The sequence below is a fragment of the Phallusia mammillata genome, chromosome 4, assembly GCF_965637545.1.
Source record: "Phallusia mammillata chromosome 4, kaPhaMamm4.hap1.1, whole genome shotgun sequence".
In the NCBI taxonomy this organism is placed as follows: domain Eukaryota; kingdom Metazoa; phylum Chordata; class Ascidiacea; order Phlebobranchia; family Ascidiidae; genus Phallusia; species Phallusia mammillata.
In genome coordinates, this window is record NC_137255.1 from 16,759,834 (window position 1) to 16,774,785 (window position 14,952).

The 14,952-nt window shown below is 37.8% G+C and overlaps 2 protein-coding genes and 1 pseudogene across 3 annotated transcripts; all 3 read right to left on the minus strand.

Annotated features, from left to right (window-relative positions):
- Window positions 1-14: 14 nt before the first annotated feature.
- Window positions 15-3,456, minus strand: LOC145223539 (broad substrate specificity ATP-binding cassette transporter ABCG2-like; annotated as a pseudogene). Its single transcript, XR_013859489.1, has 12 exons — window positions 3,371-3,456; window positions 3,251-3,310; window positions 3,016-3,125; window positions 2,754-2,906; window positions 2,491-2,648; window positions 2,211-2,362; window positions 1,864-2,004; window positions 1,676-1,805; window positions 1,034-1,151; window positions 774-859; window positions 354-453; window positions 15-207 (listed from the first exon to the last, which is right to left on the minus strand). The product of XR_013859489.1 is annotated as a broad substrate specificity ATP-binding cassette transporter ABCG2-like (transcript).
- A 1,680-nt stretch (window positions 3,457-5,136) lies between these two features.
- Window positions 5,137-11,045, minus strand: LOC145223540 (broad substrate specificity ATP-binding cassette transporter ABCG2-like). The gene is made up of 16 exons (XM_080089949.1): window positions 10,757-11,045; window positions 10,637-10,696; window positions 10,409-10,523; window positions 10,159-10,311; window positions 9,647-9,804; window positions 9,365-9,516; window positions 8,863-9,004; window positions 8,570-8,738; window positions 7,806-7,937; window positions 7,546-7,631; window positions 7,103-7,192; window positions 6,850-6,974; window positions 6,430-6,584; window positions 6,277-6,366; window positions 6,062-6,186; window positions 5,137-5,582 (listed from the first exon to the last, which is right to left on the minus strand). Exons 1-16 carry the CDS (start codon window positions 10,963-10,965, stop codon window positions 5,417-5,419), a joined length of 2,127 nt encoding a protein of 708 aa, XP_079946075.1. The 5' UTR covers window positions 10,966-11,045; the 3' UTR covers window positions 5,137-5,416.
- Window positions 11,046-12,758: 1,713 nt separating this feature from the next.
- On the minus strand, window positions 12,759-14,326 carry LOC145223541 (broad substrate specificity ATP-binding cassette transporter ABCG2-like). Its single transcript, XM_080089950.1, has 5 exons — window positions 14,257-14,326; window positions 14,026-14,180; window positions 13,870-13,959; window positions 13,571-13,692; window positions 12,759-12,924 (listed from the first exon to the last, which is right to left on the minus strand). The coding sequence occupies exons 1-5, from the start codon at window positions 14,324-14,326 to the stop codon at window positions 12,759-12,761; spliced, it is 603 nt and encodes a 200-aa protein (XP_079946076.1).
- Window positions 14,327-14,952: the final 626 nt, after the last annotated feature.

Genomic DNA, 14,952 nt, shown 5'->3' on the forward strand with positions numbered 1-14,952 from the left:
TTCCAGCAGTTATTTGACGCTTGACACCACATTACCTTCTATAGCAGTTTGTTCTCTTGTAACTAAAAAAGCTCCAACTTACCAGTCATCCAATATATAATGACTGCTAACATGATAGAACCCAACGTTCGCATTGGAAATATATCAGCTACCAATTGGGAAAGGAAATACGAGATGACTGTGTAGTAACCAGATGTGTACTCGTGACTGCAAAACATTTTTGTTTTGTTTTTTGTTTTTGTTTGCAACCTACATTTCACTATTTGCCCTTTTGTACCGACATTTTATAAGGTGGCAGATATTTTTTAGTTTCGATTATGACAAATTGATTTTCCTTATCTGGATTTACTCACACAAAAATCCGCTTTTCCCTGGCGAAAACATCCATCGCGGGCTAGGAGGAGCTAGGAGTTCAAAATCAAAATTGACGAGACGAAAAAAAGCACTCCAAATCTGCATAACAAAGTATTGAATGTTAGCAAACAAATTAGACGCCTGGTTTTAGTGACAAGCAAGTGAAATTTCTCATTTATTTAGATATTGGGCACGATGAAAACGTATTTTGGAAGTAACACAATCTTCCACGATTTAGCGCAGGCTACTGTGACCCACTTCTAGTCAAGCACTAGACCAATTCTTGTGCAGAGTTTAAGGGAGGGTGGTAACATGAGGTCATGTGCTTTGTAACACAGAATTCCAAGCGGATTCAGTTACTTTTACCAGACATGTTCACTTGTACGTTAAGTAGCCTACTTGGATTTTTCACCTCGCACCTGTTTTGACTCCCCATCGTTACAGAGTCGTCGACGTCGAAATACAACAGACCGAACACGACACCGTACACCAGACTCACGGCAATCTACACAAAATAATAACAGTTTACCTAAACTGTAACTTCAAAAAGGAAAGTTGACTGATTGCCTACTCGTTGCCCAAACAGTCAAACGGAATTGGCACTTTTAAGCAACCTGATCATTAACGTCGAGACGTAAAAAACACCACTTGCTGACAACTAGTTTACAATTTTACTAACGTTTGCAATTGCCGCAACAGGATTTCGTAAAATGTTCCTAAAAGCCCTCCGTGAAAGCACTTTAAATTGGGTGTTGAATGACGTCGCGTACTTGCTGTTAACGTCCAAGTCTATTTGAGTGTAGTCCTTCCTAGATAAAAATGCTAAAAAACACAGTCAGGAATGATTTGGCTTGTTGATTGTTCCTTTACATCGCAAGTCGGCAACCTTTAAACCGGCGCGTGCCAATTTAGTTGTTATTTCCATGTGGAAATGGTTGGCGTCCCAACATTTTTGTGGGTAATAGTAGTTTGTGCCAGCTGATCCTTATAGTAAGCAAAATGCATAGTGTTTTTTTCCATGTAGACTGGATTTTAAGACAATGGCACGACAAAACTATAAACAAGTAGTGTAACAGGTTAAATTATGCCTTTACTATAAACAAGCAAATCGGTTGGCCTGCCATGAAAAATCACCTTGCGTGCCAAAGTTGGCACACGTCCCAGGGGTTGCCGAACCCTGCTCTACATCCAACTTTGAGGTTGTTATGTTGGGTCAATTAGTGCATATGAAACATGTGTGATGTAGCTTTAGTTACAGAGATTTTCATCATACAAGACGAGTTTACTTGTATTTGAAATTTATTATCCTTGGTATTCAAATAGTCGTTGATTTTGTTTCAAAACTGAAGCGAGTTCGGTTTCTGTGGAAGAATTTATGTCTGATTCGAAAAATTTCTCGGAAAGTTGTTCTGCCAAAGTCGTCGCTTGTTCGTGTGTGATCTCAGCATAACCTTGTCAAAACAAAACGGGCATAAGTAAAACAAAAAAACACTGGTCAGAACAAGTTACAATCAAGGTCAGGTTCATACAACATCATAAGCAACATGTGATTAAATGGGTTACCTCTACTTTTGTGATTCGTAGCTGCGACGGCAGTTGAATCGCTGTTGATAATGTCAGCAGGATTGTTGTGCTTTTCGAGGGCATAACCTTGTATGACATAAAATATGCATTTGCAAGTTTAAGTTAAAACACTTTGAACAGAAGGGATGAAAAAACTTTTGCACAGTAATCTAACCGAGCAAGAACCAACAGTTTGTGTCAAATGGCACCAAATTTCAACACGGCTGGTTTAAAAACCTATGGATGCCTAAAACACTTTTTGCACGACAAAGTCAGTGTGAATTTTTGCTGACCTAAGTGTTCAAAATAGGGCAGTGTTTGGTTGTAAGGTCCGTGGTAAACCAGATGCCCCAGCGAACGAAGAGTGATGGAGTCGAATAAGCGAAAGATGGAATAACGAGGTTGATGGATGGAAAGAATGATCGTACGACCTCGATTGGCTAATCTGAACAGACAGTACATTACAATCAGCTATCGAGAAGTCATCAGCTAAAACTATATGAAACGCTTATTAATACACAATCATTTCGTTCGTTAATGGGTAAGTCCAATCAAGGACAAATTTAGCTTTACCTTTTTAATAACAACACAACAGCATTTGCGGAGGAAGCGTCAAGACCCGTGGTTGGTTCGTCCAGGAAGAGAGCGGATGGAGATGTGATAAGTTCTACGCCAATTGATGCTCGTTTCTTTTCACCACCAGATATGCCTCGGATAAACTCGTTGCCGATCTTTTAAATTAGAGTTGTTTTGGTAAACATGCACAAAAATACAATATTGATACGTTTTGGCAGGAGTGAAAAACAAATATAACAACAAATATTGATGCACCATACTTGGGTATCGGCGCACTTGGTCAGACCAAGATCATGCAAAATCTCATCGATCCGTTTACTTTTAAAGTTATCCGATACAGAACTAGGCAGGCGAAGGTTGGCAGTGAACCAGAAATATTCCCGAACAGTCAATGTCCCCATTAAGATATCTTCCTGTGCAAAAGATCTGGTTTAAACGATATTTTGATCTGAAAGTACTTGTAAAGTGTTATATCCATGTGACGAAACTCAAATAACTAACTATACGGATAAAAACACGTACCTGAATAACATATCCACTGAGACGTTTAAAATTCGAAGGCAGAGGTCTCCCATCAACCAAAACTAATCAAGCCATTAGGATCTTTTCTTCCAGCAAGTATGTCTAACAGCCTAAAAAATTAAGATATCATTTCCATACTTAGGCTCTTCATTAATGCATCTTTGTTTGAATAGCTATAATTATCTATTTTTGAACTTCCACTGTAAGTTATTATTTTTAAATATAAACCACGTACGATGATTTTCCACTTCCAGTTGGACCCATGATTGCATTCAGACCAGGTTTTATTATTCCACTGTAGAAGCAAAGTCGTATGTTTTATGAATTGTAAACAAGCTTAGGACGGATTGTTTACCTGATGTTATTTAGAATTATTTTTGATTTCCGGTGAGAACATCAACTTTTTACATTGACATAATATCTGACATTGTGCAAAGACATGACTGTACTTTTTGATTCAATGGGGCTCATCAATTTCTCATGGGAATCCAGAGATATATATGAGATGTCATTATCACTGCCTAATGGCTTTACACAATTCCACTTTTTCATAATTGGTGGTCCCCAAAACGTACACGAAACTTCAACAAAAACGCTTCGTTAAAGAACCTCCAGGGCACCTAAAGAAGAAGCAGCCACTAAAACAAAACTAAAAATTACTTAAATTTAGCATCCTTCAATTATAGACAAAATTGGGAACAAACAAATAGTAATAACCCTAAGGTAAGAAAGTTTTATTGACCAAAATGAAGTTTTTAGCGCAACTCTCGTTTGTGCTGAAGGTTGTGAGTTTAAATCCTGTCTCGGTATTGTCTTTTTCTGAGCAACCCACTCCGTAAACATAAAAATATTCTAACGACAAAAAGTGCAGCAGGCTCAAAGCTTTTACAGTTACAGTGCCTTCAGTCGCTACTCGTAATACCCCAATGTCGACTATAAATCCGCTGTCACACACAGAGTTGCAAGCGGGCCCAAAATCTGAGCCCGAACCCGGCCCGAACCCGAAAGTATAAGCCCGAAGCCCGGCCCGAACCCGAAACGTTTTTGAGAAGCCCGTTTAGGCCCGAAATTTTGATTGACAGGCCTATTCACGAAAGCCTTGCAACAAAGGATGAGAAATAAAAAAGGGAAAGACAACAAACACAATGAACAATAGTAGACAATGGCGTAAACGATATGTTTTTGAGTAGGGCTGGCATTATCGCAAAGGCAGAGACTTGTTACTTAGCTGAGTGATTTTATTTAAAAAAGGGCGGACACGGAACGTAAACTCAGGCCCGTTTTAAGCCCGTTTTCTCACAAATACCTAAGCCCGAACCCGAACTCGAACCCGGCCCGAACCCGAACCCGGCCCGAAAAGCCCGGCCCGACTTGCAACTCTGGTCACACAGCTCGTGCCAATTACTTGTTTAAATGCATTAGTCACATAAAACCTGAACTTTCAACATGGCAATGAGTTTATCTGTTGAAATCTCAGTGTTTGAATATGTATCGGGGGTTTCCATCGTTGGCGTATGAAAATACGGATTAGCAATTGGAGTTTAATCAAATAACTGTTGGCGTATGAAAATACGGATTAGCAATTGTTTATATTTTGTTTTTTTCTCTGTTTCTGTTTTGCTTATGATTTAAGTTCAACTTGCAACCGCTTCTTTCAATCAATCTCCATGTAACATGGTTTGAACCCTAGACGTTCTCGGAAACAAGCATCGATCAGTTTTCTATGTCTGTGAATGAGTCCAAAGCACCCTTTGTCATCTGTTTTCTTTTTTTAGTTTCGTTGGAACCTTGCATAAAAATTGCTTAAGAGAGACATCTCGTGGTTTTAAATACCTTGGTTTTGATGACACTGGGATGTAACTCGTGGATGTAAATGTGTTTTCGCATCATGATCGCAAATTCCACTGTTATAGTATGGATCTGAGAATTTACATTTTCACGTAAAATAGCACCTCGTAGAAATATTTGTGCAAAGAGACCTCATGGTCCACATTAATGCACGATTTTTGACAAGTTTGGCTTCTGTTGACGAGTCGCAAGAGCGAGGCGAAAACTACCACCCTATAATATGGGAAAACTGTTTTAAAACTAGAATAAAGAACCACCATAAATACAACATACTTAAGAGCTTGGGATTTTATAAATATGCTGTTTACATTAGAGACGTAGCGAAATACACCACTTAATAACTGAAGCATTTTTTCAGGCAAATAAAAAGTGATTTGCATGTAGTGGCATTTCATACACAACAAAACGGACACAAACAAAACATTAAAACAATTTTCCAAACAAACTCACCAATAAAACGAAACTCTACGACGAAATATAGCAACTGCAAATAAAAGAATTCAACACAACTCTCGCGCTCAGACTTATGTCATTCAAAAATATTTGTGTAAATTTAGGTGTACACTTTAGTGCGGACAAGTTGTATGTAAGTGAGCGTCAACATTCCAAGTGTAGCGCATACGAGAGCGACGACGTTAACCCACAGATCCCAGTCAGTAATATTCGTGTCATTGTAGTCGAGAGTGCGAACAAGAACCTCTTCGCCCGGTATTTGGAAACTGTTAGATGAAAGGAACTCAAATAAGTTGTATTGTTCATCCGTAATTGTTAATCAACGCCGGCTAATAAAAAAGGCAACAGTTGGTTGGAGATATAGTCATATCATAGTTGTAAGCGGGCCCGAAATTCGAGCCCGATGCCTGGCCCGAACCCAAATTGTTTTTAAGGGTCCCGTTTAGGCCCAAAAGTTTGATAGACAGGCCACTACATAAAAGCCTACAAAACTTACGACTGTACAGAATATAACTAAAAACAGAGTTTTAGGGCTGTTGGGCATTAGGTGAAGTCCAGCAGCAACTATCTATACTTACTTGGGCATATTTATCTCTGAAATAAAACGGACAATAAATTGGAAGTCCGATGCGAATTAAGCCCGTTTGTTTGACAAAACCTAAGCTCGAGCCGACCCGAACCCGGCCCCACTTATGTATACAACTCTGAGTCATATTTTTGAAACAAAAATATAAACACCGCTTACCATGTGGTTGAGGTTTCGTTTATGCTGACAGCAGCAGCAAACGAAAGAGCTGCCGTAATCCCACTGATGTTAGTAGTCGGACAATGCTGGAAGTTTTGAAATCGAAACTCATTTACACTTAAACCCTGCCAGAAAAAGAAGTTCAAAACCAGAATTGATGAAACCATTTCAAGTTCATCGCGTTCATAAAGAACCGCTGGTCAAAACGTACTCACCGACAGAACGTACTTGGACATGCTCAGGTATTCCATCCATGACAACCAAGGTAGAACCGTTTTTAGATTTACCAAAAGGCCGGCAAAAAGCTGAATTAGAGAAATGCATCCATGAGTTACCTACTAAGCAGGTAAGCAATTAAACCTGCTTACGATGGACATAGTATAGAAAAACGACATGAAGGTGCGAGCAAGATCATTGGAATCGAACGTCACAGAAAAGAAGAAAGCCACCGACACAGAGCCGTACCCGATAAGTAGAAGGAGTAAAGTAAAAATCAAAAATGTTGTCGGGTCGGATTTCAGACCTAAGCACAAAAATAGTTGTTGGTGTTGGGACCTAACGCCATGCAGAAGAAAACAGAAAATTGATTTTACTAGCATTTCCGGAATGCATCAACTTATTTTTCAATGTCATTGTTTTGAAGAACATAAATAGTTAGGCAGTAAATATATCTCACTTTTGATAAAGCATATATTACTTCAACAATAGAACCAGTTGTTTGACACTTGACACCACATTAGCTACTATAGCACTTTGTTCTTTTGTAAGTAAAAATGCTTCAAACTTACCAGTCATCCAATATATAATGACTGCTAACATGATAGGTCCCAATGTTCGCATCGGAAAGATGTCAGCTACCAACTTTGAAAGGAAATACGAGATGACTGTGTAGTAGCCAGATGTGTACTCGTGACTGCAAAGCAAAATTTTGTTCGTAAACCATAATTCATTATTTGCCCCTTAAACCGACTTTTGGAAGGTGTTAGATAATTTTAAGTTTCGATTATGAAAAATCGATCAACCTTAGCTAGGTTTACTCACACGAAAATCCGCTTTTCCCTGGCGAAAACATCCATCGCGGGGTAGGAGTTCAAAAGCAAAAGGGACGAGACGAAGAAAAGCACTCCAAATCTGCATATCAAAGTATTGAATGTTAGCAACCAAAGTAGACGCCTGGTTTTAGTGACAAGCAAGTAAAATTTTGCTATTTATTTAGATCTTGGGCACGATGAAAACGTATTTTGGAAGTAACACAATCATCCACGATTTGGCGCAGACCACTGAGACCCACTTCTATAGTCATAGCCTGTGATTTTTTAAGAGTTTTTTTTTGTTTTGTTTTCGAAACCAGAGCAATTCTTTGCAGAGTTTAAGGGGTATAATAATATGATGTCATGTGATTTGTAACACAGAATTCCAAGAGGATTCAGTTACTTTTACCAGACATGTTTAGTTGTAAGTATAATTGGAATTTCACCTCGCACCTGTTTTGACTTCCCACTGTGACAGAGTCGTCGACGTCGAAATACAGCAGACCGAATACGACACCGACCACCAGACTCACGATAATCTACACAAAAGAGTGACCTTTCACCTCAACCGTGCTTCAAAAAGGAAAGTTGTCTGATCGCCTACTCGTGCCCAAACAGTCAAACAAAATCGTCACTTGTGAGCAACATGATCATTACCTTACGAGACGTAAAAAACACAATGTGCTAAGAAACTAGTTTGCAATTTTACTAACGTTTGTAATTGCCGCAACAGGATTTCGTAAAATGTTCCTAAAAGCCCTCCGAGAAAGTACTTTGAATTGGGTGTTGAAAGACGTCGCGTACATGCTGCTGAAGTTCAAGTCGTTTTGAGTGTATAGTCCTTCCTAAATAAAAGTGCTGAAAAAAAAACACAGTCAGTAATGCATTTGCGCTTTTGATTGATTTGTAATATGTGTTCCTCTGCACCAGTGGTTCTCAATCTCATACGGATCGCGTACCCCTTGACAACTTTTTCTATCGCTGCGTAGCACATAAACCAGTGGTTCCCTACCATTTTGTAGCCACGGGCCCCTTTTATAAATTGTCTCTGGCGCCCAACGTAATTTACCGCAGGTCTTTGATACTAAACATATTTGCCTCCGTGAACCCTCTGAATCATCTCACAGACCCCTTTGGAGTTCGCGAATCCCAGGTTTAGGTATCACAAAAAGCTACTCGCGCATCACCCGAAAAGTTCCGCGTACCACTAGTGGTACGCTTACCACAGTTTGAGAACCACTGTTCTACACCCAACTTTGAGGCTGTTATGTTGGGTTAAGTGCATACGCAACATGAGTAATGTAGCAATTTTTCAGTGATTTTGATCGGAATGCAAGACCAGGTTTACTTCCATTTAAAATATAGTATCTTTTGGGATTCTAGCAGTCGTTAAATGTCCCACCGTTTCCTATGCATGGACAACGATTCCAAAAACCAACGAACTTTTTACGTTGAAATGTCAGTGATGGCTTTACGCCAAACGCCCGAAAAATATTGTTGGACTTTTGTAAATTATTGAACCTTGATTTTGTTTCAAAACTGATGCGAGTTCTGTTTCTGTGGAAGAATTTATGTCTGATTTGAAAAATTTCTCGGAAAGTTGTTCCGCCAAAGTCGTCGCTTGTTCGTGTGTGATCTCAGCATACCCTGGCCAAAACAAAAGAGGTACAGGGAAACAAAAACGCTGCTTAAGACGGTTTGTAATCCAAGTTAGGTTTACATAAAATCATAAGTAACACGTAATGAGCTATGCATTCATGTAGATTATCATCTGTTTTGTGGGAAACGAACAATAAGAACGGTGTTGGGTTACTTGTACTTTTGTGATTCGTAGCTGCGACCGCAGTTGAATCTCTATTGATAATGTCAAGGATAAAGTCAGCAGGATTGTTGTGCTTTTCGAGCCTGTAACCTGGTATGACATAAAATATGCTTTTACAGGGTTAAGTTAAAACACTCACTACTTTGAAGAGAAAAGAGGAAAAAACGTTTGTACACTACCGAGCAAATACCAACGGTATTTGTCAAATTGCATCAAATGTAAATACGGCTGTTTTGAAACCTATAGATGTCTAAAACACTTTTTACACGATCTTTTCGGACAATGATAGATGGCCTTTATCATGCTCACCGGTATAAGTCAATGCGTGTGAATTCTTGATAAGTCATTAACAGTATGTTTAATCACTATCAAAAGGGTTTCAAGGCCATTAATATCATTAATGAGTGTGCCTATGGTTGCAAAATTTAAACTATTAGTTTTTCTTCTGACCTAAGTGTTCAAAATAGGGCAGTGTTTGATTGTAAGGTCCATGGTAAACCAGATGTCCCAGCGAAAGAAGAGTGATGGAGTCGAATAAGCGAAAGATGGAATAACGAGGTTGATGGATAGAAAGAATGATAGTACGCCCTCGATTGGCTAATCTGAATATACGATACAATTTAATGAACTATCAAGATAACCATCATCAAAACTTGTGTGAAAAGCTTCGTACAAAACTATCATGCCGTTTGTTAATGTGTTAGCCTGATCAAGAGCAAAATTTAGTTCTACCTTTTTAACAACAATACAACAGCGTTAGCGGTGGAAGCGTCAAGACCCGTGGTTGGTTCGTCGAGGAAGAGAACGGATGGAGATGTGATAAGTTCTATGCCAATCGATGCTCGTTTCTTTTCACCGCCAGATATGCCTCGGATAAACTCGTTGCCGATCTTTTAAATTAGAGTTGTTGTACCATGTGCTTTTTATCGCATATTGATTTCGTGAACACACTGCATTTTTTAGACTACATTGTAAATAACAGTTTCGGGATCTTTGATTCTGGATACGGATGATTTTTTTTACAGTTTGTAACATAGTATGTGTTTTTTCAACACCCCAGCATTTTATCATTATAAAAGGCTTTCCTGTCGATAACGTTGATCTCAGTAGACATACCGCCAGATTCTACGGTAGACCCAGAAATATGTTCGAAGTTATGCAAGTAAAAGGGCATTATCATGTGTACTTAGATAGTGTAATAGGCTATCATTGGGTCAAAAAATGTCAAAAGCACTAAGTTATACTTGGGTATCGGCGCACTTGGTCAGACCAAGATCATGCAGAATGTCATCGATCCGTTTACTTTTAAAGTTATCCGATACAGAACTAGGTAGGCGAAGGTTGGCAGTGAACCAGAAATATTCCCGAACAGTCAATGTCCCCATTAAGATATCTTCCTGTGCAAAAGATCTGGTTTAAACGATAATATGGCCTGAAAGTACTTGTAAAGTGTTATATCCATGTGATGGAACTAACTTTGGATAAAACACTTACCTGAATAACATATCCACTGAGACGTTTAAAATTCGAAGGCAGAGATCTCCGATCAACCAAAACTAATCCAGATAAGCCATTAGGATCTTTTCTTCCAGCAAGTATGTCTAACAGCCTAAAAATATCACTTACATAATAAGGCTCTTCGTCAACACCTTTTTTGTTCAAATATCTATAATTATCCATTTTCAAACATTCACTGCATTATTTTAAATATAAACCACGTACGATGATTTTCCACTTCCAGTTGGACCCATGATTGCATTCAGACCAGGTTTCATTATTGCACTGTAAAAGCAAACTCGTAGTATTTATGAATTTTAAACAAGTTTAGCTCGAGTTGTTTACTTGATGTTGTTTAGAACTGTTTTTGATTTCCTGTGAGAACATCCACTTTTTACTTTGACATAATATCTGACATTGTGCAAAGACATGACTGTACTTTTTGATCCTATACGGCTCTTCGAATTCCCATTGGAATCCAAAGATATATACGATATGTCATCTCGACTGTCATTGTCGATGCCGAATGGCTTTACACGATTCCACTTTTTCATAGTTGTTGGTCCCCAAAACGCATCTGAAACTTATGGCACAAAACGGCATCAAATCCGTTACGTCAACAAAAAAGCTTCGTTAAAGAAACTCCAGTGCTACCTAAAAGAAACAGCCACTAAAGCAAAATCGAAATATAGTTAAATTTAGCATCCTACAATCATAAACAAAACAAACCAAAAGTTTTAACCTTGAAACTTTAAGAAACTTTATTCACCAAAATGGAGTAGTTAGCGCAACTGGCTTGTGCTGAAGGTTGCGGGTTTCAATTCTGTCTCGATATCTTGTCTTTTTCTGAGCAACACAAAAAAATATACTTAAATCAAAAAGATATTCTACAGGCGACAGTGCAGCAGGCTTAGTCTAAGTCCAAAATACTCCAAAAGCTGACTACGTAACACGTGGTTGAAAACGACACTTGCATGCTGGTCCACAGCTCGTGCCAATTACTTGTTTAAATACAGTAGTCACATAAAACCCGAACTTTCAATATAGCAATGAGTTTATCTGTTGAAATCTCAGTATTTGAAAATATATCGTGGGTTTCCATCGTTGATGTACAAAAAGACAGATGAACAATCAGCGTGCAATTAAATAGCTGTTTCTGTTTTGCTTTTCCTGCTATATCTGCTTCTCTATATGTTTCTATCTCGCTTATGATTCAAACAACAACTTTCAATCTATTTCCATGTAACGTTTTTAACTCTTTTTTTAACGTTCTCGGAAACAAGCATCGATCAGTTTTCTATGTCTGTGAATGAGTCCAAAGCACACTTTGTCATTTGTTTTCTCTTTTTTGAGTTTCGTTGTTACCCTGTATAAAATTGCTCAAGAGAGACATCTCGTGGTTTTAAAGCTCCGGTATTGATGACACTGGGCTGCAATTAGTGGATGTAAACGCGTTTTCGCATCATGATCTCAAATTCCCCCTTGTAGAATGTTTGTGCAAAGAGACCTCATGGACTGCATTAATACACGATTAATTTTCAGTGCTTTTCACATGTTGTGCGTTTTATACATGCGTGGTGGCATTCAGTATCTTTTTCAATTTCACACTGCGGGATAATCACTGAAACTTAGTTTATCAAAACTTTTCATTTTTTGGAGGATTATTTCAATAATTTATTAGGCTGTAAATGCCAACACAGCAAATCGACACGTATTGATATTGCAAAAAATAAATTCATGGGTTACATGTACTAAAATAATTTACTGGCTCTACGTAGAGAGCAAATTGAGAATTGTTTAACGTTTCGCTCTTGCAAGGCATAAATTACCTAAACACTACATTGGTTTGAACTCATGAAGTAGTGAAACGCCCGGACAGTTCAAAAACTACGTCAATTATTTTTGAAAGATAACAAATAAACACAACGAAACACAAACAAAATCTTGTTGCAAAATAACATACACTATATTTAAAGCGCAAAATAAATGCAAAATAACATACACTATGTACATCTATTAATCGACTCATTTCAAATTAAATTCTGTTTTTTGGGCAGGAAGTGCTAACTGAAAAATATCATGTGAGAAAACCGACTAAATGTTTCACAGTAGGGTTGAAAAAATTATAAACTGTGTTTCATTTAATTTGGGGCGGATTTTTCGCTGAGCTTGTAAAACTTTGTAAACTTACCAATAAAATTGTTGCTTGCAATAGGATCTTAAAATTCAACATGCAGCATAGTCGCTCACTTCTATGAAATATTACATTTTGTTTGTAATTCGAATTCGGGGATCAGTTGTATTTGTATTTCTAAATACATACATATTGGCGAAAAAAACTATATATTTAAGTGTACACTTTGGTGCGGACAAGCTGAATATAGGTGAGCCCATACATTCCAACTGTAATGCAACTGAGAGCAACAACGTTAACCCACACATCCCAGTCAGTAAAAGTCGCGTCATTGTAGTCGAGATTTTGAAGAAGAATTTCTTCTCCGGGTATTAAGAAACTGTTGGATAAAAACAAGTCAAAATTATTGTTACATCCAGTGCTGGGAATCAATTTTTTTGTCAGCTGGTTCTATCACAAAAGTCATATTTTTCAGCCGATTCTGTTACCAAAAGTCCATTGACAGTACGCAGGAATGCTAACCGGTTCGCTGATCTCATAAAATTCGTGAGACGGTTCTATAGAACCAGTGCGAACCGGCTGAATACCACCACTGGTTACATCTACATGTAAAATTTACCCTTAGTTATTGCCAAACCGTTCATGCGTTTGAAAAGGTGAAGGTGCATTTACAACAACAATATATGTAAGCTTACTAAAAACACTAGACTTATATAGGTTTTCTCCAAAAAACATTTCAACAATAAAAGTTTTCCACTTAAATGTCGATAAAAAAGCTCTTGTATTCAACATTTTATCTATTTTGCTTTATGTAACAGTGCATTGACTAGCTGGACGACATGACAACTGTATATTGTTTTAAAAAATTGTTTTTCACTTTGTTAGAATTATAAGAATTAGATAGGTACTGGTGAATTTCGGTGATCGGACAGATTTTATGTGTGAGAGTTAGAAATTTCTGCATTATTTTCCGAGTTATAAGTACTGTTTCTTTCCAGTCAGGTTGCACTGTTGGTCAGCCTTACCAGGTGGTTGAACTTTGGTTGGTGACAGAAAACCCGGGAAACGAAACAGCTGACGTAATCGCACTGATGTTTGTTGGGCAAAGTTGAAAGGTTTGAAACCGAAACTCATTCACACTTAACCCCTGCAAGGAAAAAAAAACAGAAGGTATTTTGTAAAGATATTTTAGGGCCATTTTCCAGTTTAATAACAACGATAACAAACGAATCCTGGTATTATGCATACATCGATATAGACACAACAATGATTTTGCATGGTAGGTACTTTTTCAAATGATGGCAAAAGTAGAAACATTACTTACTGAAAGTGCGTACTGGGACATGCTGAGGTATTTCAACCACGCCAACCAAGAAAGAATAGTTCTCGTGTTTAAAATGAGGCCGGCAAAACACTGAAAATAATGGTTATATTTATTCACATTTACATTATGTATGTAGAGGCAATCAAACTGACTTACCACAGACATTGTGTAAAAAAAGAACATGTAGATACGAGCGATGATAATTGATTGGAACGTTATGGAGAAGAACAAGGCCACTGACACAGAGGCATAACCGATAAGCAAGAGAAATAAAACGTAAATCAGAAAAGATCGTGGGTCAGACTTTAGACCTAAACATAAAAAGAGTTGTTGAATCTTGCTGGATTTGAAAATTATAGCGCCACCAATCGAAAAGAAATGCATCACCTGTCATCCAATAAGTAATGATAGCTAACATAATGGTTCCAATTGTGCGCATCATAATGATATCAGCCATTATTTTGGCAAGAAAATACGAGATGATTGGATAGTAACCAGATACGTACTCGTGACTGGAAAGTAAAACATAGTTTTGAAAACAACTTCTTGGTCACAAAACTTGGTCACATGAAACTCACATGAAAATTTGTTTCTCTTCTAAAAAAACATCAATAGAGGGGTAGGAAAAAAGAAGTACCATGGTCGAGACGAGGAAAAGTATTCCAAACCTGAATATATATACATCATCAATGACAAATTTAACGACAAATCTTAATGCCAGCAAGAAGCGGCGGGAGAAAAAAGGCATGAAACCAGAGCAAAAAAATCAAATAAATTTGGACAGGAAATATATTTGAACAAATAGAAGCAAGATTTAGCAAGCGGTGTTGACCCAATTATAATCACGTGGGCCAACTTAGTGAGTTTAAACAAATTTCGGGACATTTATGATTTGTCTTGGACTCGAACGCGAACGTAACATTGGTATTATATAGAAAAGGTAATTAAGATAGTGAGGTGCCAGTTTTTAATTTGTGCTTCAAACTACAAAAGACCCGACATTTTAACAGATTTTTTGTATGGCTATATATGTGGATGAAAGGAAAATTTACCCAACCCACCTGTTCTGACTTCCAGACGTGG